Source organism: Physeter macrocephalus, chromosome 19 (genome assembly GCF_002837175.3).
Source record: "Physeter macrocephalus isolate SW-GA chromosome 19, ASM283717v5, whole genome shotgun sequence".
Lineage (NCBI taxonomy): Eukaryota > Metazoa > Chordata > Mammalia > Artiodactyla > Physeteridae > Physeter > Physeter macrocephalus.
The window spans coordinates 40,594,258-40,621,250 of NC_041232.1; the positions used below are offsets into that span (position 1 = coordinate 40,594,258).

General features: G+C 40.9%; 1 protein-coding gene across 1 annotated transcript in view; it reads right to left on the minus strand.

Moving 5' to 3' along the window:
* The window catches only part of CHST9 (carbohydrate sulfotransferase 9), a 201,066-nt gene that overhangs the window by 14,277 nt on the left and 159,796 nt on the right, over window positions 1–26,993 (minus strand). The window contains exon 5 of the mRNA XM_024120989.1: window positions 7,597–7,627. Coding sequence (XP_023976757.1) covers window positions 7,597–7,627 — 31 coding nt within the window. The remainder of the gene's footprint in view (window positions 1–7,596; window positions 7,628–26,993) is intronic.

Below are 26,993 nucleotides of genomic sequence, written 5' to 3' on the forward strand. Positions count from 1 at the left end.
GCCCCGCAACGGGAGAGGCCACAACAGTGAGAGGCCCGCGTACCACCAAAAAAAAAAAAAGAAAAAAACATTTTTAAAAAAAGACCTACCACATCATAAATATCTGTATTCTAGACTCTCACAACCAATTGCTTCAGTGCTGGTGTTAAGATTGGAGTACTGGTTAGGGTGGTCATAAGTGGGATCATTTAATGAATAGAAGAACTTCCAGAACAAGTAGTAGGACAGCACAGTAGCGAAGAGAAAGGATTTCAGAATGAGATCCATCCACCTAGATTCAGATTCAAGCTCTGCCACTCATCATCTGTGTGCCTTTAAATAAGGATATTTAAAGCAGCAGGGAACAGTGGCTGGTGCTTACACGGTAGGGTTGGATTGCCTGCTTCCATCCGGGTGTGTGATCTGGGGCAAGGCATTTAACCTCACTAACGTTGACTCCCTTGATTTGTACCTGCCTCCCAAGGTTGCTGCTGTGAGGTTTAAATGAGATAATTTTATGTAAAACTTATCATAATGCCTACACACAGAAAGTTTATTAAACAATAATAATGCTAACCATTATTATTATTAATTTAGTGCTAAGCGTGGCAGGACCTGAAAAATTACTAAATCTTTCAAGCTTGAGTTTCCACCTGTATAAAAAGGAGATTAAAATACGCATCCTCTTGGGGTTGCTGTGACAAATAAATGAGATAGCGCATTACATGACTAGTAAAACTCTTGGTCACAATTATTCAGAAGCATTCTGAGTGGGAATGATCTTGAGTGGGAATGCTTAAGTGAGAATTATCTGCACATTTGATTGCTAACAGCTCTCGAAGTGAGGCTAATAAACCATTATTTTCCTCTTAGTGTTCACGCTTTTAAAACACCTGAGGGCTGTCTTCTCTTCCCTCCCTTTGTCATGACAATATATTTCCAGAGACTACTGTCTATTGTCTTTTTCCATAGACATCCTTACACAACGTTTTAACTTTCTTGGCTTCCGAATAAAGAGGCGAGTGCCAGCCCTTTGACACTTAGACCTGAGTATCTTCTAGTTATGAAGCCTTCTGACCTTTAATAAAGCCCATCTTTTACAAATCCTTCTTTGTTAACCACCATTAGTGGCACCACTTCTGGATCATTTCAGTCTTGCTTTCAAGCATTTTAAAAAGACTCATAAATTGGGTAGCTTTTTAAAAGCACAACTCCCAATTCTAGAAGGTAATCTTAAAAGAGAATGAGGGGGATGGGATCTTTACTAGCTCTATTCATGCTGAACCTGCCAAGAGAAACTCTCTTTAGGTCAACGTTGTCTCCTTGAGTGCATGGTCATTTTGATAAGAATAGTGCAAGGTGATGCAATCCCACTTTAAATTTAGAAGTTGTAAAGTTCACGCTACACTGAAAAGGCAGCAGTGAATGACATTTCCATGTTTACATTCGAGAAAAAAAAATCAGGTGCCAAGTCTTGACCCAAGCAAATGGTTCAGCGTTCTACAGGCAGTTACGGTATGTGGACATAAGGGTGAAATAAAGGTGTGGGCCCCCCTGCCCTTTGATTCTTTCATTCCCCAGCTGTGTGACCATTATTCGTAGAGACCACATGAAGCCTTAGCTGTGTCTTCTGTTTCTGGTTTAGATTCCTCACTTGGGAGGGCAAAGGACAACACCTAGTTCCTGACTTAGAAGAGTCAATGGCACACCAGGTGTGAGCGGTCCAGGGTACACGGAGCAGCCTGCCCGCAACCAGCAGTTCCTCTGGTTTCTAGGATAATAATTTAGTGAGTGGAAGAATTTACAATGGACCAGGAATTGGCTGGATGCCTATGATGTGCAAGGTCTAACAGTGAACACAGAAATGAGCCAAACGTGATTATCTTCCCTTTGGGACAATACTATCTCGTTACAAAATCACATAGGAATATCAATGATTAGAATATAGAGTAGAAAATGCAAGGGTCTATAGCAAAGGGGCAGAAAAAATAATATAGGTGCACAGAAGAAGGAGAGATTACTCTTAGCTCTGTGATGAGGAAAGCTTCATGGAAGAGGTGATATTGGAGTGAGGTCTTGGAATATGAGTAAATTTTGTACCTGCAGAGAAAGGGGTGAGTATGTTGGTAGAACAGTTTTAAATAGGACACAGTAGTTTTACATAAAAGAGCAGAATGGGAAATAAGTCTAGGGAGGCGGGGTGCATGCTCTACAAAGGAGATCACAGGGCTTTGGATTTTGTACTCACAGGTTCGAATTTTATCCTATAGACGAGAGGTGAGTGGGTTCCATCTTGGCTTCTTATTGGAATCACATGTTGAGTTTTTAAGTTGTAGATGTCTGATCAGAATCATCCTCAACATTTACCGGGCCTAGAGCAGGAGGATGAATGGAAGCCCACACACTGTATGTCTAAATATTCAGAAGTTTTAAAGTAAGTGATACACAAGACCCAGTCCTTGTTTCCACCTGTGGTCTGCAGCCTGTCCCAAAGGACTGCTCTGGGCCTAGAAGCTAAAGAAGCCCTGTCTCCCGAGGGCCACCCTGCCACAGAGGCCTGAGTGGCCCAATGGACCTTCAGGAGGAGGACAGGCCAGAAACTAGACACAGCTGGGGGACTCCTGGGCAGTGGCTGGACCTGCCCCTGTCAAGGATGGGATGATTCAGTAAAGCTCACAGGATTCCTGGGAAGGGCAGGTTCCCTCACCTCATGCCTCACTTTTCTGACCTGGGATTGCCAGGCAGCTCTAAGTACTGCCCAGAATTACACCTGCCCACTGTACCCATCTCCCAAGCAGAGGGGAGGGTGGAAGTACTGTTGCTGAGGAACACCGTCTGCCTACACATGCTCCAGCTATGGGGGATGGGGCGTGGCTATGTTGAAACTAAAGCTTTTCTTTCTCTGATTTCAAAGGGCACAGGCTGGTCTTTTATCCCCCAGCCCAACCTCACCCCAAAGGACCAGAGTGTCCAATTCAGCTTCTCTATCCCTCTCCAACATTTTGTGTGTGCTCAATTGGTCATCAAACTTGAAAACATGAGGCTGGAAAGAAAAAAAAATTGTCGGGCTTCCCTGGTGGCGCAGCGGTTGAGAATCTGCCTGCCGATGCAGGGGACATGGGTTCAAGCCCTGGTCTGGGAGGATCCCACATGCCGCCGAGCAGCTAGGCCCGTGAGCCACAACTGCTGAGCCTGCGCGTCTGGAGCCTGTGCTCCGCAACAAGAGAGGCCGCGACAGTGAGAGGCCCGCGCACCGCGATGAAGAGCAGCCCCCGCTCGCCGCAACTAGAGAAAGCCCTCGCGCAGGAACGAAGACCCAACACAGGCAAAAATAAATGAATAAATAAATATAGAGAAAGCCCTCGCACAGAAACGAAGACCCAACACAGGCAAAAATAAATGAATAAATAAATATAGAGAAAACCCTCGCACAGAAACGAAGACCCAACCCAGGCAAAAATAAATGAATAAATAAATATATTTTTTTAAAAAAGTGTTTGTCTCTCTGTGCCTGTGATGCTCGAGGCCTTTGAAAGCACATGAGCACTCTTGGCCTGGTCTAATAGTGAGGCCCCGTCTGAACCCAACCCCTGGCCCAGAATTTCTTGGTGGTGCATGTGACATTGAGGAGTTGGGGGGGGCGGGTCTCAGGATCTGTGCTAACAAAGCTCCAGGGTGATTATAATGCACATGCAGCGTTAATAGTCACTGCTAAAAATGGGGGAGGCATTTCTGTTTACTTATTGTTTTTCAGCAGAGGAGAGATGCCAGATGATCGGTATTTCAGAAAGTACAGTGGAACAGAATTGCAAGGTGAATGGGATGGCGGTGAAGCAGTGGGAGAGCCGTATGGAGCCACCGTATAGAGCAAACGAGATGAGGGCCTGGGGGGAGCAGAGGCCAAGGGCTGGGTGGTGGTGGAGGAGCTGGATTGGACAGGGCTATGGGAGAGCACACCAAGCGCTGGCTGGTCAGAGGGAGACATGGAGTGGAGGATGACTCTAAAGTTTCCAGCCTGGTATGAGATGAATTGTGTCCCCCAAACAGATACTTTGAAGTCCTTATTCCTGGTACCTGTGAGTGTGACCTTGTTTGGAAACGGGGTCTTTGCAGATGTAATCAAGACGAGGTCATGGGGGTGGGCCCTAAGCCAATATGGCTGGTGTCCTTATTAGAAGAGAAGAGGCACACAGGGAGGAGAGCCACGCGACGACAGAGGCAGAGACTGAAGGGACGCAGCTACAAGCCAAGGGACCCCAAGGATTGCCGGCGCCACCAGAAGCCAGCAAAGAGGCAAGGAGGGATCCGCCTCCATAGGTTTCAGGGAGAGCTTGGCCCTGTCGACACCTTGGTTTTGAACTTCTAGCCTCCGGAACCAAGAGTCAATACATTAGTGTGTTTGAGAGCATCCAGTTGGTGAGAGTTTGTTGCAGCAGTCTCAGGAAACAGAGCCATAAGCTGTAACAGCCGCCAATGGCGTTGGCTCTCTCTGAACCAGCCAATCAGCGAAGACGAGCCTTTCTCATGACCAGCACCAGAACTGGGAACGTCCCCCCGCAACAGGCACATCCTGCCCACGAGAAACCGAGCCCCATGTTCGGTATCCCTCTTCATCAATTAGCTGTTTAAAAACAAACTATTAATTCACTATGGGTTCCAGTGATCTACTAGCCCAAAAGGCATAGACAGAAGGCATTCATTTACTACAGGTTTCAATTGCCTACTATGTAAGAAGGCAGTTTCCAAAACTGAAGTCAAAAGTTTTTATATTCAGTATTCCCATTCTCGTACTGACCATATGCTAATTTGATTTTGAAGGTATTTTTGGTAGTATTTTAAGGTATTATCTTTAATCTATCATAGTCAAAATTATTCAGAAAAACCTACAGGAGACTTCATCTCTACAAGGCACATTTTTCGGAGAGGAAATCGTTGCAGCAATGAACTGCCAAAGGGACAGCTGAAAAAAATGGGTCATGCATTCATCTCATTCTGGGACATGAGCTGCCTAGCGGTTCACTGCTCATTTTTGTCCTCTTCCCGTAAACAAACTGCGTTAACAGGTTACTTTAAAAAAGCATACTAATCTCCCCAGTGAATTACACAGGAAAGAATTCGGCATTCCCTCCAGAGAACTCAGATAGTTGTTTGTTCTCAGAGCTCAGGTGTGGTAAAATAGCTGTGGGCTAAAAATGCACGCTGGATATTGGCCAGTAGGCTAGAACCCTCCCTCCGCTCCAGCTCTGATTTCTCACGTTGGCGTGCAGCTCGTAGCTTGCTTAATGGAAGAAAAAAAAAAGGACTTGATTTTCAATTTCAATTTAATTACACAGTCTATAGTGCCTAGTGGGAAGGATTTCGGGGCAAGATTAACGCTCACCAGTGCTCTATTTTACATGCCTTTCTGATAAAGAACACTACTGATTATCCAAAGTGAGTGTACAGAAATGTTTTTCAAGAGCCAGATTCTTTGGGTGGCGGAAGGGGAGTGCGGATCCAGAGGTACAAACTTCCAGTGATAATCAAATAAGTCCTGGGGCTGTAATGGACAGCATGGTGACTATAGTCAATCTTAACATATTGCATATTTGAAAGTTACTAAGAGAGTAAATCTTAAAGGTCCTCATCACGAGGAAAACAAATGTTTTGTAACTTTGGATGGTGACAGACGGTAACTAGACTTACTATGGAGATCATTTCACAGTGTACAGAAATATGGAATCATTATGTTGATTCTAATATAATGTTATATGTCAATTATACCTCAATTAAAAAAAATTAAAAAGGAAGGGACTTCATTTTGTGGTTCTTTGCCAGACTTTAGATAAATTAGAAGTGTAAGATGCCTCATAGAGTTGTATTCCCGGCACATTTTTGAGAGTGGGGAGTACCTCCCTACATGGAAGAAGAAAAGACAGAAATTCTACTGTAGAATTAGAAATACAGCTGGCAGACACTGATTGAACAATACAACTATCTGTTCTGAGAATGACTGTATGACTAATATACTTAAGACCCTTACCTCGTAAGCTAAAGTCCAAAGAATTTCGCTGTCTTACTGGGACTGGAAACCATTAAGATTTTATCTGGCACCAAATCAATGTTTAAGATTATAAGTAAATATTTGGTGTTCTATTTTAGTGTCTACCTACTCTATTAGTTTAGCCAAGGGTAAAAAGAAGGAAAATACAGGAAATGAAAATCTTCCCCAGAGAAGTGGTCTTTATTTCTTGACCAACTGTTTTACCTTGTTAAGTTAATAAAGAAAACAGTTCTCTTTATAAGGAAAGGTATTCCCTCTGTGACTTAAATAAATAAAAATTGTAGCAATAAACATTACTGGTTAACTGTTGCTCAGCCTTACCAAGCTACTTGAGTATATACAAATAGTTGAAATATAATGTTAAAGAGACTAAGTTCAAAAGGCAAATAAACTGTTTGAAACGACTAATTGACTTCAATATTGCACAGGGGTGGCGTTTTCAAGTATTAAGATGGCTGCTACAAAGAGTCAATACAGTATTTACAATTCTATTCAAAAGAAAAATGGTACCCGATAAGCCTTAAATTTTGCCTACTGAATCTGCAATACAGTATATTAGCCAAATGAATGAACCATTTTTTAAGCTCGATGAATTATAGGGCATCTGGCGCAGATTAGGTAGAGCTAGAACTTACTTCGGTTGGAATGACAATGAGGACCAGAATTGGAATTTATTTTGAAGCCCATTAGGAGAAGATGTTGAAAAATGTACGCTTGACTGGTATAAATGTAGACGCACCATTCTTCCCCTTGGCAAGGGTGAGTTATAATTTATGCCAGAGGAGACCACCAACAACAAAAGACTTGGAGATTCTGGTCTATGAATGAAAGCTCTGCATGCTTTGCCATAGGCCAGTGTCTGCATTCCCTGGGTCTAGTGACACAGGCAGCACTGGGAGAAACTGCAGCTCAGCTGGCCCATGGGAAGAGGGTGGGATGGTGCAAGACAGGCCGAACTTGGTTTGAATGTGTGGCTTCATGTCTCAAACCCCTTAAACCGTGGTACAGAATGACTCCATCTACTGGTAAATATAAAAAATTAATCAGAAAAGAATGGATAAGAAATAGTGAGGCAGGCAGGAAGACACTGGCTAAATGTGGGTAGAAATCAGAGACCAGAATGGAAAATCAACTTGTATGTTTCCACTGCTAAGGGTTTAGCTCTTAACTGTCCTGGAGGGAGTGACTGGGCGAATTAGAACTTGGGAACATCACAGAGGAGAGTCACCTTAGTTAAGGGAGAAGCAGATAAAAGTATCTGTTTGCAGCCATGATAGAATCAAAGAGAGATCATGGTACGCTCCGAGGGATGCTTATGTCAGAACTGGCAGAGCCCACTTCTTGCTGTTTCCCACCCTTGGGGAGGATGGTGAGGAGGGAAGGAATGAGGTGAGGGAGACAAGGAAAGTGTCTGATCGTTTACAGAGGATCAGTTTATTTGTTCTCAGAACCAATAACACGTGTATTGCTCATACCCAAGAGCTAGCAATGCCCCCCCTTCTAAATATTTATAAATAATTATTAATATTTAAAGCAAAATTCTACATTACAGTTTATGAGAAGTAAGGAAATACCTGGTTGGTGATATGGTCCTGGATTTTTTCTCTGGTCACTGAAAGAGAGAGCAAAAAAGAAATTCAACATTAAAGTATGAAAAGGAATAAAATACTGTACTGGTCTTGCTCTGTTCTCACTCAGAACTCCAAAAGAACTCTCCGAGCAAGACTGTGTATCACAATAGGGACATTTATAATCACTCCAATAATTGGGATGGAAAAAAAAGTCAAAACCGAAATAAACCACATTAGGCAAAGATAACAGAAAATGGAGTGGAAATCCGGGAAGGGTGATACCAGAGAACGTATTAAACTTTGGCAGAGAAATGGTAAAGAGATGAAAGGACCAAAGAGAAATTTGAACCACAGCCAGTCAAGTCAAAGGTTTACAAACAATGACAACCTGTTCAAGCATAATATTAACACTGAACTCAAGGAACCTTGAGGACCAGGCGAGGAGATTTAAAGTGGTGGATGGCAGAGGTGCTACTTTTCTCTGACCTATGAAGATGATAAAGACGTTCTTATGTTTTGGTACTGGCAGAGACTAAAGTACAAACCAACAGTTCTATTAATGGTATCTTGGTCAGGACAGAAACAAATCAGACTAACATAACATATGAAAAGCAACACAGGGGTATAAATAATAAAGACTCTAAAATAATAAACCTCAGTCATTGCGAAAATAGCCTAATAAAAGTGATCAATATCATGTGTCTTACATACAAGGAAAAAAATCCTTAGGAATAATCAATAACCAACAAACCATCAGGAAAGAGAGGAAAGAAGACATTTTGTGGCTCTGCCGTTATTTTGTGCTTGTGAACATCTTGGTGTGATACGTACACTTTATTAAATGTGTCCTTTTAAAATTTTAATTAAGATGATTGTGTAGTGACATGCATTTATAAGAAATAATACAGACAGATCCCCTGTACCCTTTACACCAGTAACATCTGGAAGATCTATAGTACAATAATATCACAACCAGGATATTGACATTGACATAGTTGAGATACAGAACATTTCCATCACCACAAGGGTCCCTCATGTTGCTCTTTTATAGTCACATCCATTGTCCTCCCGCCTCCACCCTCTTCTTAACTCCTGGCAACCACTAATCTGTTCTCCATTGCTATCATTTTGTCATTTCAAGAATGTTGTGTATGCCACTCTCTCAACAGATAGCTAGCGGGAAGCAGCCACATAGCACAGGGAGATCAGCTCGGTGCTTTGTGACCACCTAGAGGGGTGGGATAGCGAGGGTGGGAGGGAGGGAGACTCAAGAGGGAAGAGATATGGGGATATATGTATATGTATAGCTGATTCACTTTGTTATACAGCAGAAACTAACACACCATTGTAAAGCAATTATACTCCAGTAAAGATGTTAAAAAAAAAAAGAAAAGAATGTTGTGTAAATGGAATCATACATTTTATAACCTTTTGGGATAGGATTTTCTCACTCACCATAATTCTCTGGAGAGTCATCCAGGTTGCTATGTGCATTCCTGTGCATTTCTACCTTTTTATTGCTGAGTAGTATTCCATGGTAAGGATATACCAAAGTTTGTTTAGTCATTCATCTGATGAAGGACATCTGGCTAGTTTCTAGCTATGGTGAATAAAGCTGTTATCAATATGTATGTACAGGTTTTTATGTGAACATAAGTCTTCATTTCTCTGGGATAAATACCCAGGAGTGCAATTGCTGGGTTGTATGTTAGTTGCATGTTTAGTTGTTTAAGAAACTGTCAACTGTGACGAAGTGAGAGAGTGGCATGGACATATAGACACTACCAAATGTAAAAGAGATAGCTAGTGGGAAGCAGCTGCATCACACGGGGAGATCAGCTCGGTGCTTTGTGACCACCTAGAGGGGTGGGATAGGGAGGGTGGGAGGGAGATGCAAGAGGGAGGGGATATGGGGATATATGTGTACGTATAGCTGATTCACTTTGTTATAAAGCAGAAAGTAACGAATAAGTGATATTTACCAGTCAGTTGAGCAACTAATAATAAGTATATCTGGAAATTTTACTAAGTGTTCAGTACCAGGTTACATGGTAACATGTACATGGGATGAAGTAGAAGAATAAGGAGTCCAGAGAATGGAGTGGCTCTGTTGAGTGGGATCTTACGTCTAGTCACTGTCACGAAATACCAGGGGGCAATCTTGGAGTTTCTAGATGATAAGAACCAATTTTCTTCATTGTTTTTTAACGGTACTACCCAGTCGGACTCTCTTGATACATTTTAATATTTAGATAATATGCAGAGTGTTTAAAGAAGACTGTTTAATGGTTTGTGGGAAAAAAACCTGCCTTTTGAATTAAATCACCAGTATGGCCAAGAAGAGGGGGAAGAACATTCAGGAAGGAAAGAGCCAGTGGGTCCAAAGCACAGAAGGGAAGCCAGCATGGCCGGAGGAAAGTAAGGGGAGGCCAGCGTGGTGTGAAATGAGGCAAGAAACATACAGCCATGGTCATGTAGACCGTTTGGGGGAGATTTATGATCTTCCCCAAAGTAGAGGGAAGTCAGTTATTAAGGGGGTGTAGCCCAGGATGTGAGTAGGGGCACTGGAATGCCTTGGTCAGACGTGCATTTTCGGAGGACCACTCAGGGCTGGTTGAATAGGCTGGAGGTGACGTCAGGGGCAGTGGCAGCAGCACGAAATCTTAGTTCGGTTTCCTTAGGAACCAAGGGAAATCTGAAGGAATTCAAGTGAAAAATAAGAGCCCAAACAATCAAATAATCATAACCTAATCACGCAGCAGCCCACGGGAGTCTAGAAAACGGAGTAGGTGACAACCTGGCACCTAATTTACAGCTCTGTCATTTACTAGATGCTTGATTCAGGGCCAGCTACTCAACGTTCTGGTCCTGTTTGGCCATCTATAACAAAGAGTTAACAGTATTTACCCCTCTCCAGATTTGTGAAGATTAAATAAGTATGAATTTTGCAGGCAAAGGGTGAGAGAAGGGCATTCCAGGGAGTTGGGACAGGAAGAGTAAAGTCTCAGAGGCAAGGAGAGGGTGTGTTTGGGTAAATTGTGAGACATTCTGAGTGGCTTATATAGTATAAGCATACGTAGCACAGCAGGTGGGAAGGAAGGAGTGTGGGAAGAAGGTGAGACACCAGCTTTGGGAAAGATGACTTGAGAGGTGGGGTGGAGGATGGATTGATGGGGAGGAAGAGGACCCAAGAGCAGCTACGAATCTGCTCCTCAGAAAAATGCCAACACACAGCAAAATGTGACAATGCAGGAGGCTAGGAGACCTCTGCAGCCATGCACAGATTTGCAAGAATCTGCAGTTTCAAGTCTATTTTGAACAGCAGGCCCCAACACATGAAATAAAAATTTCTCAGATTCCAGCTCCTCTGGACCATTTTTCGTCCCTCACAACTAGACTCATCAGCTGTTCAGGCATTTCCCTAACTTAATGAACTGAAAGTTTGAGTTCAATGTCTAATATATTTATTCTAAAAAAATATGATCCCTTCAAGATGGCAGATACCTCCTGAATGCTGGGTGTGCAAAGACGCACACAGCAGGGCACCCACCCTCCAGGTCAAGGTCAAGTGGGAGAGAGAGGTAAGTAGAGATAAGTGGCAACACTGCATTTTAAGTGTTTTAACAGAGTTTTATGAATGACACCGGGTGAGAACACAAATGAAGAGCAACCAGTGTGGCTGATCTTGGGGAACAAATAGGTTTCCGGGAGAAATATTGCCAACAACCACTCTTATGCTCCCTTTTGGCTTATGCAGAAATATGTCACAAACAACCAAGGACCACCCACCCTTTAAAAAAAATATTTATTGATTGATTTATTTGGCTGCTTTGGGTCTTAGTTGCAGCACACGGGATCTTCTTTGTGGCATGTGGGATCTCATTGTGGCAGGCGGGCTCTTCGTTGTGGCACACGGGCTTCTCTAGTTGCGGCACGCGGGCTTCACTTAGTTGTGGTGTGTGGGCTCTAGAGCACGTGGGCTCAGTAGTTGCAGCATGCGGGATCTTAGTTCCCTGACCAGGGATCGAACCTGCGTCCCCTGCATTGGAAGGTGGATTCTTAACCACTGGACCACCAGGGAAGTCCCAAGGACCACACTTCTTATTGATTTTTTATTGGCCTTTTACTTAATGGAGTTTAAGAATATCTTCTGGATATAGGCATGTTTGAACAAATTCTTAAGAGAGGATGAATACAAGAGCTTAAAAAAAAAAGATGAGATAGGACCTATCCTTGGGATGTAGGAATCGGAATAATGAGCAGGTGGAAGTTGAATTAGATCTTCAGAAATGGCTGGAATTTGGAAGGCGTCGTGAGAATGACAGCTCTGACTAGAGGAGAGGGTTTTGGGAGAAATACTGTTGCCCAGGGTGACCTGGAAACAAGTCCATTGCCTTATGTTTGCAACAGTAGACAACCTGGGGGCAATGATGGTTTCTTCAGCAGAGGTGGAATATGAAGGAAAATTAAACTGGTGAATACATTGGACAGAGTAGGGAGAGCAATTGGAGAATACATAGGGGGCTTTGGTGAGTGGATAAACTAGGTGATGGAATGGGGCCTAGACCAGGGAGGTCGAAACGGGAAGGAAGAGAGAGAGAGAGAGAGAGAGAGAGAGAGAGAGAGCGAGGAAAAACAAAGGAGCGCATGGAAGAAATGTTTGAGAACAATGATTAGAAGTTGAAGAGGGAAATAGTGGATGCAAAAAGAGAGAGAGAGAGAGAGAGAGAGAGAGAGAGAGAGAGAGAGAGAGAGAGAGCGAGGAAAAACAAAGGAGCGCATGGAAGAAATGTTTGAGAGAAATTGGTAACAAATGGATAAGGGGAATAAAGATTGGAAAGAGTCATATCTGGCTTATTTAGTCACTTAATCAACAAATATCTGATTAGCTACCATATGTCACATATGGATACTAAGCTCTGGGGATTCAACTGTGACCAACACAGGCCTGGTCCCTGGCTGCTCCCAAAGAGCTTGTTGGCTTGGTTCCCTGCTTTTCTGACATTGTCTACTTCTGGACTATAGTCTACTTTTAGCCTTATCCATTCTGTAGCGATGCTCAAGCTGTTTTGAAGGTACCACATGTGAAATCTTAAGACAAGGAAAAGAAGGTGAGGTTACGAATCTCTTCCTCTTTCTTGGAGTGCAAATATGCCCATTGTATTTCTGTGTATTACGTACGGTAATTTGATATTCTACAGCTGCCAGATTCTGGAATATCACATCCCCCCTCCTCTCCACTAAAGGGTATTTTAGGAAGGAACATGAGAATTTGGGGAAGAGGACCAGTATAATGATCTGTAACAGGGCAGATCTGGCAATTTGGTGAACTAGGGCCCTGTCTTTATCTTGCAAAAGAGCACAGAACTGTAAACATTGCTTATGCAAAGGCTCAGGGACCAGGACTAGTTCAAGGGAGCCAAAGATGGGAGCAGGGGAGAGGTTTCAGAGCAGTCCGTGGGCAGGAGGGACTCAGTGTCTTCAGAATCTATCTACAAGTCATGCTGCCTCTTTATAGCCACTGCCTTGCTGCAGCCCATCAACAGCTCTCCCCCGGATGGTGACATCAGCCTTTTGCTGGTCCCTGCTTCCACACTTGCTCTCCCTAAACTCCTTACTACATCCTATTTGCCTTGCCCCATCTGCTTCTTGCCCATCTTTCCAACCTTGCCTTGATTTCCATTCCCTCTCCCTTTCCACCCTCCAATCACTTTGGTCTTTCGTGAATTTCTGGTCCTTTTGACCTCTGGTCCTTTGTGCATGCTGCTGTCTTTCCAACTTGACAGGGCTAGCTCTTTCAAATTTTCAGGTTTCAGTTTAATATTAAGACCGTAGAGGCTCTTCTCTGGTCACCCCATCTCCTCTTGTGAGTCTTGATCTCAGCCCTTTGTTTATTTCTTTCCCAGCACTTACCACAACTTGCGATTGTTTTCTCATTTGTATGTTCGCTTGCTTCTTTGCTCGTTTCTTCTTCTATAGTGTGAGCTCCCTGAGGTCAGGGACCCTGCCTATCTTGTTTCTGTTTTTTTTGAATTTTGTCTTTTTAAAATTTTGCTGTTTTCTGATTTGAGACTACAGTACATAATCCTTAAAGTTTTCAAGTAAAAATTCTGGCAATAACATTTTATTAACAAGACAAGATCTCTTATGAGGAAACTACGTTTAAAAACAGAACAAGAAAAAGTAATAACCATTTTTATGAAGCGGCTGATTTTATTATAAGTGTAACAGCACTAAAGAAAAGGTTTAATTTTCTATATCTTATAGCAGTGGTTACTAACACTTAAAGAATGTGGGTCCCTTTAAAATATCTATAAAAATTAAAATATGACAATTGCTTATACTTTTGTTATTTATTAAAGATGTTTTGGGCTTCCCTGGTGGCGTAGTGGTTGAGGATCCGCCTGCCGATGCAGGGGACACGGGTTCGTGCCCCGGTCCGGGAAGATCCCACATGCCGCGGAGCGGCTGGGCCCCGTGAGCCATGGCCGCTGAGCCTGCGTGTCCGGAGCCTGTGCTCCACAGCGGGAGAGGCCACAAGAGTGAGAGGCCCGCGTACCACAAAAAATAAATAAATAAATAAAATAAAGATGTTTTATAAAGTGTCTATAAATTCAACACTGCACAAAAAACGAATCTGTACTTTTTAAAAAAATCTATTTTCTTCTGCTGTTTTATTTTTTTTAATTGATTTTTTTTAACATCTTCATTGGAGTATAATTGCTTTACAATGTTGTGTTAGTTTCTGCTGTATAACAAAGTGAATCAGCTATACGTATATACATATGTCCCCATATCCCCTCCCTCTTGCATCTCCCTCCCACCTTCCCTATCCCACCCCTCTAGGTGGTCACAAAGCATGGAGCTGATCTCCCCGTGTGATGCAGCTGCTTCCCACTAGCTATCTATTTTACATTTGGTAGTGTCTATATGTCCATGCTACTCTCTCACTTCGTCCCAGCTTACCCTTCCTTCTCCCTGCGTCCTCAAGTCCATTCTTTACGTCTGCATCTTTATTCCTGTCCTGCCCCTAGGGTCTTCAGAATCTTTTTTTTTTCTTTTTAGATTCCATATATATGTGTTAGCATACGGTATTTGTTTTTCTCTTTCTGACTTACTTCACTCTGTATGACAGACTCTAGGTCCATCTACCTCACTACAAATAACTCACTTTCGTTTCTTTTTATGGCTGAGTAATATTCCATTGTATATATATGCCACATCTTCTTCATCCATTCATCTGTCGATGGACACTTAGGTTGCTTCCATGTCCTGGCTATTGTAAATAGAGTTGCAATGAACACTGTGGTACATGACGCTTTTTGAATTATGGTTTTCTCAGGGTATATGCCCAGTAGTGGGATTGCTGGGTCATATGGTAGTTCTATTAAATTGATTTTTGTTGGAGTATTGTTGATCCATCTTTTTTATTGTTGTATCCAGGGCCCAGTGCTGGCACACTCTAGGTGTTCAGTACAAATTTACAGAATGACTGACAGTATTTTTGGTCAGGGGCAGCTTGTACCAGTTCCCATATTTTAAGGGCAAATGCTTCTGGCTCTTTCTCCCTAGTGAAAAGAAAGTTTCAGTGGTTAAAACTCACTAGATGGATCACATGAAGGCCTGAAGTTGACTACTGATAAATTCTGGCCCATACCAAATACTTTGTTTTGTGATGGCAGCCATTTTTGTATTAGTTCCCAATGGATTTTCCAAGGATTTTAAAGTATCCTAGTAATAGTGATTATGTCTAATGTCCTTTTTCCCTCCTATTTTATACAACATCTGTAGTAGCCTAGTTCTGTATTACAAACATAATACGTGTTTAAAATTGTGGAAATTGAAGTGAAAGACTGAGAATTAATTCTAGATAACTTACAAAACACCATTTTTATACTTTTCCTGAAGGTTAACAATATTTTAATTATCCTTTTAGTTTGAATTTACCCTAATTTCCACCGTTTTCTTTCACTAAACTGCTATTTACTAAAATAGGGCCTCTTAGCATAGTTACAGTGAAGATTCAAGCTTCTGTTTAATTGAATTGTAGAGTTTGAAGAATTAGGGGCCTTGGGTGGTGCAGTACTGGGGTAGACCTGACCTGAGTGCCCCAGTTACACATAGGAACCCAACACACAAACTTGGGTTGTGTCTTGGGATGACAAGACAGACAGGTCGGATACAGTTTCCCTGGCAAAAGGTCACAGTAAGTCCAGGATTTGTGGTTTCTGTCCAAATAAGGAAGAGGTAGGTGATTTTAGGTGATATAAGTGGCAGGGAACATATCCATGTTTTGGAGGGACTTAGGGACCAGTTCATGAACAACTCACGTAACAAGGTAGAAGCCATGCTGGGGACTGAAGGGTAAGGCAAGGGCTGATTTAGAAGGTAACAGGGTTGGATTCCAGTTCCTAAGGTCAGAAAGTCTGTTGAGGATCATGGGGACTCGAGCCAGATGGACCACTTCTGTGAGATACAGCAATTTAAATATGAGAAAAATGATCTCCTCCCTTGAGCTATTAAAACCCTAATAAATTAAAATATATAATTATTTTGTGGCTCTAGTGGTTATGATTGCAGCTAATGATAGTTTTTTCTCTTGTTCACGGATAGTCTTAGCCTGGTGGAGATGTAAATGTTCCCTGGTTGAGACAAGAAAAAAGTAGGGAATCCCACTTAAGGAAAACCTAAGTCATTCCTTAATTTATTCAAATCATATTTGAGAAGGAGGAATGGAATTTAGGGGATAAATTGTAACTGCATAAGCCATTGCTAATAAAAGATTAAGAAGTATGTGGTTTAGCATCTTTTAATTATTTTTTCTAGCATCTTGAATATACAATGTTTGAAATCTCTGGTTGGATCAACATTATTTTGCTCAGAGGTTTGTGGACTTTGCATACTGATTCTTTCCTGTTTCCAAGTACATTTGCTTTTAGGCTATTTTTATTCACTTTAAAGGAATTTTAATAACTTTCTGTTGACAGCATGGACAGCTGGTCTTGAGAATTAAAGAAAATTCACTTGCTGACTGAGGAAGGAAGTGACATCAATGAGCTTCTAAAGTCAGCCCAGAGGGGGAAATTGGCTTGTGAGAGAGTAGCCTTTCATGGCACTGTCTTTATCAAGTGATGCCTTGAGATGCAAATTGATGTATCAATCAAACCTATGGTGCCTACCTTCAACCAACTGAGTGCAAAGGGAAGGAACAATGCCCTGCAACACTGAGGAGGAAAAGGATGAGGCGTATAGGAACCTAGGGACTAAGTGAGTTATGGGAGCTCATGATTCCCTCTCTGGGCTGATGCTTCACTCTCTGTCAAGCCTCAGTTTCTTTGTCTAGAAAATGAGTTTGATGTAAACTGTTGGTTGAAGTCAGTCCATTTCTGTGACAGATGGCTAATAAGACCATGTACTAATAAATATAGTGGAGACATGTTATCTCACGACTTTGTCTCAAAGAGTGTTCTCAATAGTTTTTTATCTCCCGCTGAGAGTGAGTTAGAAAGAGAGATCTTTAAGTGTCATTTGTAGCTACTACCTTGATTCCTTGATATTTCTAAAATTGGCATTCATTGTTTATAACTCTACTGCAGAAAAAGTCAGGCACCAAATGTGGACTTTAAGTAATAATGACCATACTAATAGCAATTATCATTGTCATAATAATGAATGACTTAATTCTTCACCACCATCAGAGACTTTGCCTCTGGAGCTGCAGTATCCATTTTTCAAAGGTAACTGCAGTGCAAGTGGAGTGCGTGTGTATGTGTGGGTTGCATCACGTGAGTGTACATGTATGTGTGTATACACACACACCCGGGCAAAAATGAGGCAGAAAAGTACCTGGATACATGTTATGGTTATGAGCTGAAAAATTAAAAGTGCTGATTTTTAATTTCTTAGCTCATTTTACAAAGTGTTTGAGGGATGGCTCAATAACAGTTAAATAATCTGAGTTTGAGTTAATCTAGAGTCAAAAGGGGTTTTATTCAGCTCGTTGATAGATGCATTAATGTTGACTTCTTTTCCTTGTCAATAAACATATTTGGGGATTCAATTAAATTTTCAAAGTTTATGAACTTACATATGTAACTTGAACCACTCAAAAAATATTGGTTAAGTAAAGAAAAGAGCGATGAGCTCTCAACAGCCATAGTCTTCATGTTAAAGGATTTTCAGATTATCCCCAAGCAAAACTCACTCATCTAATCCTACAGCAATATTTTAATGAGCATCTATTCTGGACATTATGCTTGGTGTTCTGGAAGTACAGAAGTAAAGGAAGCAAGATGAGCACCCCCAAAAATAACAACATGAAGTCATGGAGCTGTAAGAGATTTACTAGTACACTGCATAGGTAGTCAGATCAAAAGGTATTTAAATCTTGATATAGTAGAAATGGTGATGGGTTCACTTTCAGACTTTTCTAGTCTTGGCTTTGCCACTATTAAGCTGTATGACATTTAGCAAATAACTTCACTCCTATAGTCCTTGCTTTATCCTCAGTGCATAATGACAGTGTTGCAAGTAGAGATGGTCTCTAAGTTTGTTTATAGTTTAAGTTCTTTGGCCATGAAAAGAATCAGGGAGATTGAAAATTTCCATAGAAGTACCACAAATAAGAAAGAGGTCGTGTTTGGTGGGGGATTCCGAGGATGCTTCATGGAAGAGACAGCATTTGATCTGCGTAGTTATATTAATAAAAATAGATTGGAGAAAAGGTATTTCACCTGAAAAGAAAAACATGAGCAAAAGCGCAGAACCAGGAAATGCATGGGGTGTGTACGAGGACTCGTAAATAGTTCTGCTTGACTTCAGTGAAATCTGTATATTAGCGAGTAATCAAAGGCAAGGCAAAATGTGTGTCATGGACCAGTATCGTGGAGAGTCCTAAATACTTCAGGAGAGATTTTGACATTTATTTGGTAGGGGAGCTCTAAAACATTTTTGAGCCAGAGAGTGATTGAAACTGTTTGAAGAAGATGAATCTAACAGTGCTATGGCTTGAGCATGAGAGGTGCTGGTACGGAGATGGCACAATGTGGGTGAATGAGAGATACACTGTGTGAGTAGAATGGGACTTCATTCAGATGGGGGCTGGGGTGGCAGGGCAGGTGGTGGAAAGAAGGGAACTAAAGATGATCAAGATCTTGAGCTTGGTTGCTTGGGAGAAGACGCTCTTAACACAAAGATAGAAACAAGGAAATAGGGCCAGTTTAAAGAAGTAAATTTGGCGAGTAATGATGGAGGTGGAATGATTAGCTCCTTTCAACATTTGTTAGGTTTAAAGTACCAGAAAGACATCCTGGAGGAGGGCAGTAAGTGAGATCAGGAAAGAGGTCAATATCAGGCAACCTTCTGCAGAGAGATGCCCGGGGAATCTACAGAATGCAAGACTCTTTTTAAAGTATATACAGAGAAATAATGAGCAAATTAGAACTTTGGGAAGCAGTTGTTTTTTATTTATATTCAATGATGCCTCTTTAGGTAATGGAATGCAGATTTTACATCATCTGTGGTGAACAAGAAATGCTGTCTCTAAGCTATCACAAGGATTTACTATCAGGAACTAGCAAGTTAGAAGTTTGGTTTCAGAGCTTAAGTTCTCTCTGGTCCTGGATTTGAGTCAAAGGCTTTGATTCTGACACCAATTCCGTTGGTGTGTTTTTCCTTTAACACACTAAATAATTAACTGAATTCTTCACAGATACTGACTGGCTGTCCACAAATTTAACTCACTTCTGACACCTACCTCCCTTGAGATAGAGTCAGATCCTATAGGCTAAGGGCTCAATCCTAGATGCCTGCACACACAGTCCTGCCCCTCGACACACACGTGCACGTGCACACACACACACACCACACTTCAGATGCCAGCTGCAAGTCCAGCTTGTCCCCTGGGCTTCTGGCCTACTGGCTATAGATCAGAGGTCCTCATGACCCTTTCCTTGCGTTTGATTAATCTGCTAGAGTGGGGCTCACAACTCAAAGAAACATTTTACTTACTAGATCACTGGTTTGTTACAGAAGGATATAACTCAGGAACAGCCAATGAAAGAGATGCATAGGGCGAGGTATGGGGGAGGCACGTAGAGATTCCATGCCCTCTCTGGGGGTGCCATTCTCCCTAAACCTCCACTCCTTCACCAAGCGGGAAGCTTCCTGAACCCCAACCCTTTGGGTTTTTCTGGGGGTTTCAGTACATAGGCATGGTTGATTAAATCATTGGTCATTGGTGACTGACGTCAATCTCCAGCCCCTCTCCCCTCCCTGGAGGTCAGGGGTGGGATTGAAAGTTCCAATCCTCTAATCACAGGGTTGGTTCTCCTGGCAACCAGCCTCCACCCTTAGGTAGGGTCCAAAAGTCACCTTATTAAGATAACAAAAGACACCTTTATCATGCTCATCATTTAGGAAATTCCAAGGGTTTTTGTAGCTCTGTGCCAGAAACAGGGGACAAAGACCAAATATTATAGATCTATTTCTTATTGTAAATCACAATATCATCAAGGCAAATCGCAAGTTCTAGTACAAGAAACTTAGGCCCATTTCCTTATTTATAAACTGAAGCTTATGAAAGTGTGGGACTTTCCTAAGGACACCAACCACACAGATTTTAGCAATGGTCAAGAGTGGAGGCCAAGCATTCAGAACGTCTGGGCTTGATTCTCAGTTTCTCTACTTTCTGTCTGGGTGGCCTTGGGCAACTAACAACCTCTGTGAGTTTTCTCATCTGTAAAATAAGGATAACAAGTATATTATAGGATCATTTTTGGTAATTCAACGAGTTAACATAAAGGGCTTACTAGCACAATACCTGGCATCTGTAATGACTCCTATCACAGGAGGCTCCAGCTAAGGATAATAAAACCAGATTGTTTACAACCCAGATGGAAGCTGTTCTTCAATGTGGTTGAGAAGAGTAACAACAACTTTCAAGACAGCCAAGTATCCTATTCTGGAATAACCAGGGAGTGTGGGAGAAAACTAAGGATAACATGTATTTTCAGCATCAAAAAAATGAAAAAAAAATTTAGTCCAATTTAAATGATTAACAAGTAGTCAAACATTTAAGAACTTTAGCTGAGCCAATTAATAAAAATGAAAATGCTTGGAATCCTGTTTTCACCTTAAGGCATAAAATGCACAGGCATATATCCAAGTCCTGCTCTTGGCTTCCAGTCCCCAGCCTGCCACACGGAGGCACAGGACAACGAAGCCTGCAGCTTTCCCTCCAGTGCCGTAGGGTTAGAGGGACCAGCTGACACAAAGGACTTCCCTCGAGAACTGGGGGAGTCAGTGCCTCTAGTGAACTAATTCTCATTCTCCTGTAATACATGCTTTGAGAAGAAGAATGTGCACAATTTCCTGGTTACCTTTTGCTGCTTCTTAGGGTGAACTACAATATGGCACCTGACAAAGACTCTCTCCTTGATCAGACTTTAGTCAGGTTCCTTTGACCTTGACTTTGACCCCTGTCCAGTCTTCTGCCAGCCTTGCCCAGTCTTAGCAAGAATCCTGCTAAGAGTAAGAGTCCCTCCACACTTGATCTGTGATCAAGTTCCTCATCCCCCACCTTTGATGTGTAAGTCTTTGGTCAGCCTTTAGCAAGAATTCTGTTAGGTCAGTTTAGCAAGAATCCTTCTACCCTTTAAGGTCTCCCCTGAGTCATTCTCCATCCACTGACTCCACACTGCTCATTGGCTGTAAGTCCCCACTTGTCCTTGTATTTGAGCCCATCTCTCTCCTCTGTTACATACCCCTATTGCGACAGTCCTGAATAAAGTCTTCTTTACCATTTTAACAAGTGTTGGAATTTTTTTCTTCAACACACCTAACATTTTATCATTAAATTCATTTCTTTCTTTTATATCCATTATGCTGTGAAAAATGACTGAGTTTTATTAATTCTTTATTAAGTTTGCAGATCCTATGTACCCTCAACTTCTAATTATTCCTGGTGATGTCTTAAAGCCTTAGTATGCAATCAGGGAAACAGTAAATGACACAATCGCTCAATTCCAGACCCTGGACTTCACAATGTCATTTACAGTAGGGTCCACAGTCTTATTAAAAGTAAGGTCCTCTGCCCCGCCCACCTTTGGAAGTAGCAGGAAATACTAGCTTATTTTTGAAAAATCAAATTATTTTTGAAATGGATTCCCCTTTTTCTTTCAAATTCAAGCAAGATATTTAAAAAAAACACTGAATTGGGATAGCTGATTTTTTAAAGGTAATTTTTAGAGTATTAGAGACTACAGACAGTATATATATGGATGTTTTTTCAATTACCTCATTTCCATACATCAACGCTTACCCACTCAAGGCTAGAACTAGCTAAAAGGATTGCTAACGGGCTGTGATTGTTAGTCAGTCTCCCAGCTCTTTGTACATGATGTAAACATACCTCCAGAGAGGTTGTTTGGATTGAGTAGATTACAGTTCTGTGGAGAGAAGTAAAGTCTGTGCCTTTGTCAGTGGTCCCTCTGTATGATCAGTGGGTCACGTCATGGCATGGGGACAGCCTGTGGTTCAGGCGGCAGAGACCGAATGTAAACAGACAGCTCTTGGTAGCTCCATGTAACATCATTTTTCCCAGTATCAATGCACCAGACATTTTCCTGGACAATACCCACAGGAGAGGACAGACTCGTGATTTTTATGCTTTTATTTCATCTCCCTTACATTTTGGTATATTTTTTGGCATTTGGGGGAATTTTGCCATGTTTGCTTATACATTTCAGAGGTTCTAAGTATATTCTAATCACCCCTCCCTGCCCAAGGTAGGGGGTGAGGGGTGAAGGGGAGTGGGGAGGGTGGTAGAGTAGCATAGGCAGGTCTCATAAAATCAATTCTGTGGTGGGAAAAGGCAGAGATAACAAAGGTGAACACCATCTATGGTTGTATCATATGAAATTCTTCTTTACTCAGGTACTTATTTATTTTACATCATTAAAATTAATTAGGAGGAAATCATTGAAGAGTCATTTGAATTATAATTGATTCCAAGCTTCTTACTTTTTGTGAAAAAAGATTTTTGGGTTTTTAAAGCTCAACCATTTTTTCACTTAGCAGGCAAATGTGTTGCTTATTCTGTTTCACAGCGGTGACAGAATCATTTTCTTTTGATTGTTTTGTTTTTTTTTTTCCCTCCCATTTGGAAAATGTATATCTCTGATTAAATTTGGTAGTTTCCATAAAAGTAATAATTTAAGTAAGTAACTTACACTCATGAATCCTTAAACCATTTTATACACTAATTGTTATATGATTTTTTAAATTTTAATATCTCCCATTCTTCTTTTTTTCCTTGAAAGAATAGAGAGCATAAACCTTTAGAGTTTTATGGTAAAGGCAGATAATACTAATTCTACTAGAGTGCTATACTGAGTGCTAACATTACTATAATTCTTCTTACATTTAAGCACACCCAAGTGGCATAAATAAGAATTTAAGATGCTGACTTATCTCTCTTACTGTTTTGCACATTCCATCCTTTTCTGTTAACGAAGTTAAGGTCAATAATATTTTGGTAGTTTGAATCACCAATCACAATCTTATACAACTAGAAAATCCTTTCTCCTTGACTTTGATTAAATTCACTACTTATAGTAAATTTTTTTTCTTCCATTAGAAAATATTTGCATAATAACATGATGCTGGTTCTTGGCTCCAATAGCTGGATTAGGTTCTTTCATCTGTAACAGCCCTGACTCTGGGAAGGGTCCATTTCATTATTTATCTTTATGTTTTATATTCCAAGAACAAAAAGCATCACAGAGTAAGTATAAGCCTAACATCCAGCAGATTTATTGTTAGTAGTAATATCGGCATTATATTTTGAAACTTTTAAAAGTAGATTGTAAGAAAAAGAAAATAAGTAAGTATATTAATAGTATTAGGAACTCAAGTTTTCAGTGTAAGAAAAAAGAGAAGGGACAAAGGCAGAGGAATTCTAAATTTCGATTGAAAACATATAAAGGCATCATTTAGGAAAAACTAACTTTTTAGCAGCAATGAACACATCCGATACCCAGGTCTTAGTTTCTATGTGCTATTCCTCATTAAAAGGAACCAGTGCTCCTTAGAGAAGCTGATTCCAGGGCTAGGGCAGAGAAAAAATATCTTTTTGCTAGCAATCCAAAGAAGTACTCAAAACTAATGAGGTCATACCAAAGAGACTCAGGAACTAGCTTAAACAGTTTTTCGCTGTCCACTTTAGGAAAAATGCACACCAAAAAGAAGAACGATTAGAATTGATGTAATAGATTTCATAGATAAAAATCAGCGAGTTCCTAGTGATCTTCCAGCCCAAGGAAAAGGGAGAGAAAGCGAAAAAAGGGAAAGTTTCTTTATTAAATAATGTCATCTAATAAATGTAGAGGAAGTGACAGAATTAAGAAAAAATATTTAAAATCTCCAATGTCATAACTGATTCAGGTGGGAATTGTTAACAGATTCTCAAGCAGAATATTACTACCATGCAAAATATTATTCCATGGATCTCTCAGTAATTGAGAAGGAAAAATGTACTTTTAAGATAGAGAAATCTGTTGTCCACACTTTGAACAAAGTGATCAAACTTGGCATCACTGCTAGTGGAAAAGTGACAACACAATATGAGGTATCAGTGCCAAAAATGTTCAACCTGGTTTCTGGACTAACTGTCAGTTTACTGAGGAAAGGAACAATTTAAACTAAGCTATGAGGAATGCTCAGGATGCAGGCCATCCTAAAGACAACTGACCTGGACTCCTAAACAATTTAATGTCATGGGGAAAAAAAGGCTAGGATACTATTCTAGATTACAAAAGAATAAAGAAACATAGAAACCAATGTTTGAACATCGATCAGATCCTTGTTCAGGAAGGAAGTAGTTGTAGAAGACATTCTTGGGATAATTGGAGACATTTGAATATGGACTTGATATCAGAAGACATTAAAGGACTATTGTTAATTTTCTTAGGTATGAAAATGGTATTGATATGTAGGAGAATGCCCTCATTCTTAGGCAATATGTGCTGAAGTATTTAGGGTGAGGTGTTATGATGTCTGTAACTTCATCTTAAATGTGTATGTACATATACACAGAGTGGGGGGCAGTAAATGAGGCCAAATGGCAAAATGTAGACAACTGGTGAATTTTGATGATGGCTATTTACGTGCTCATTGTACTATACTTTCAGCTTTTCTGAAAGGTTTGAACATTTTCATAATACATAGTTGAGGTAAAAAAGAAGGCAGCAATTGAATTCAGTGCTAAGGATGGCAGAGATAAGATCTGAAAAGTTCATTTTTTGACCAGCAGTGAGCAAGAGTAGTTTCTAAAGAATGGTGGGAGCTGAGGCCAAATGGAAGTTACTTTGGAGGTGAGAAAATGGAAACAGGAAGCAAGGACTCCACATATGAGAAATTTGAATGAAAATGAAAGGCAAAAGATTGAGTTAATGTAGAAATATTAATGCAACCAAAGGACTTAAAAATAGCTCTGGCCGAGACCAAGGAGCCAGATGAGAAGAGGTTGAACATATTGGAGACAGACATGGAAACTTTGAGCAACAGGTCCTGGTTGGGCAATTGGGCAATATATCCAAAGCAAAGGATTGGCTTTGACCTGGAGGAGGAATGCACAACCTCTGATACTGAAGGAAAGGGGTATGGAGGGTGTAGAGTGAACTTGTAGGGAAAGTGAGAAGTTGAGGGGGTGCATGCCTGTGGCTTCCATTTCCTAAAAAAATCTGAAGCAAGGCAGCCTGCAAAAAGTGAGAAGAGTGTGGATTTAAAGATGATAGTGAAGGGTTAGAATCATCATGAATGGGAATCAGAACATTAGAATACTGGGTGATGTAAACACCTTCCTCATGTTGGAGAGCATGATTTATAAGTGGCATTCATCAGCATCGCTGTGGAATGTTCTCCAACTTTCTAGCAGGTGACGTGAAAATAGAGGGTACAAGTGCTCCACGGTCCTGAAGAAGGGGAGATCTGAAGATGGACATGAAGGCTCGGGATAGATTAAGAAAGAAGGGAGCTCAAAAAAGTGCAGAGAATGGCAGCTTAAATGACAGAGATATCTATGAGGTCAAAGAACAGTTAGGTGGGCAAGAAGTGCCCTGAGATAATAATAGCAAGATGCAGTCCAAAGTCTTTAAGTTTCTAGTTTTTGAAGTAGAGCAGTCATAGGTCAAGATCAAGTTGTGGCCATGGGAGCTTGTGGCTGAAGTTGAGCAGAGATTCAGCTCATGGTTGCAATGAAGTGTCCCCAGAACCATAGAGTGTGAGAGTTCGATGAGCACAGCCTTTATTCCAACTTCCATCAGAAGAAGTTTGAAGGCACTTTTGTCAGTGAGGGGTCCAATTTTGGTTTCCTGCCATTTAAAAAGTGTGCTTTACTCAAATTTTAATTGTTCTTCTTTAATTTATTTTTATCCAAGTAAGAGGATTGGGAAAAAGTCAAACTGAAGCATGAATCCCCCTTCTAGGGTTTGTTCTAAGGAAATCCTCAGGGCAGTGTACGAAACTGGATCAGCCTGTGTGTTCCAGGCTCGGCAGGGATGAACTTGAGAACAACTTTTGAGAACCTCAGGCAGAATTAGTGAAAGAAGTTCTGGCAAAATCTTTCAGTGGGATTCTTAGGTAGCCAGTCAAAAATGATGAAATGGACGTAGTTAATGAAATATGAATATATCTAATGAAAAAAGTGAGTTACAAAGCAGTATTTATATCATGAGCCTATTTCTGTTAAAATGTATATATTTTTATGAAAAACATTATGAATCCCTGAGTGATGGATTTATGGATTCTTTTTTCTTTCCGTTTCTCTGTACATTCTAATTCTCTACAAGTTGCATTCCTTGTGTAATAAAGAAGTTTGAGTTTCAAATACATTGAGAATGAAACATAAGTAGCCTATCACATGACAGTGTTAAAAACTTTATTGTCGGGAACTCCCTGGCAGTCCACAGGTTAGGACTCCTCGCTTCCACTGCAGGGGGCATGGGTTTGATCCCTGGTGGGGGAACTAAGATCCTGCATGCTGCCCGGTGCAGCCAAAAGACAACTTTATTGTCTTATTTATTATTCCTAAATCAATGTTTGTTGTGAAAAATTTAGACAATCCAGATAAAAGAAGTAACAATAATTACTTGTGATCCTACCGCCTGTAGATAAGACCTGTTAACCTTTGTGGTGCACCCTTCCAGGTATTTTATTTTTATTCTCTCATGTTCTTGGATTGGAAGAATCAATATTGTGAAAATGACTATACTACCCAAAGCAATCTACAGATTCAATGCAATCCCTATCAAATTACCAATGGCATTTTTTACGGAACTAGAACAAAAAATCTTAAAATTTGTATGGAGACACAAAAGACCCCGAATAGCCAAAGCAGTCTT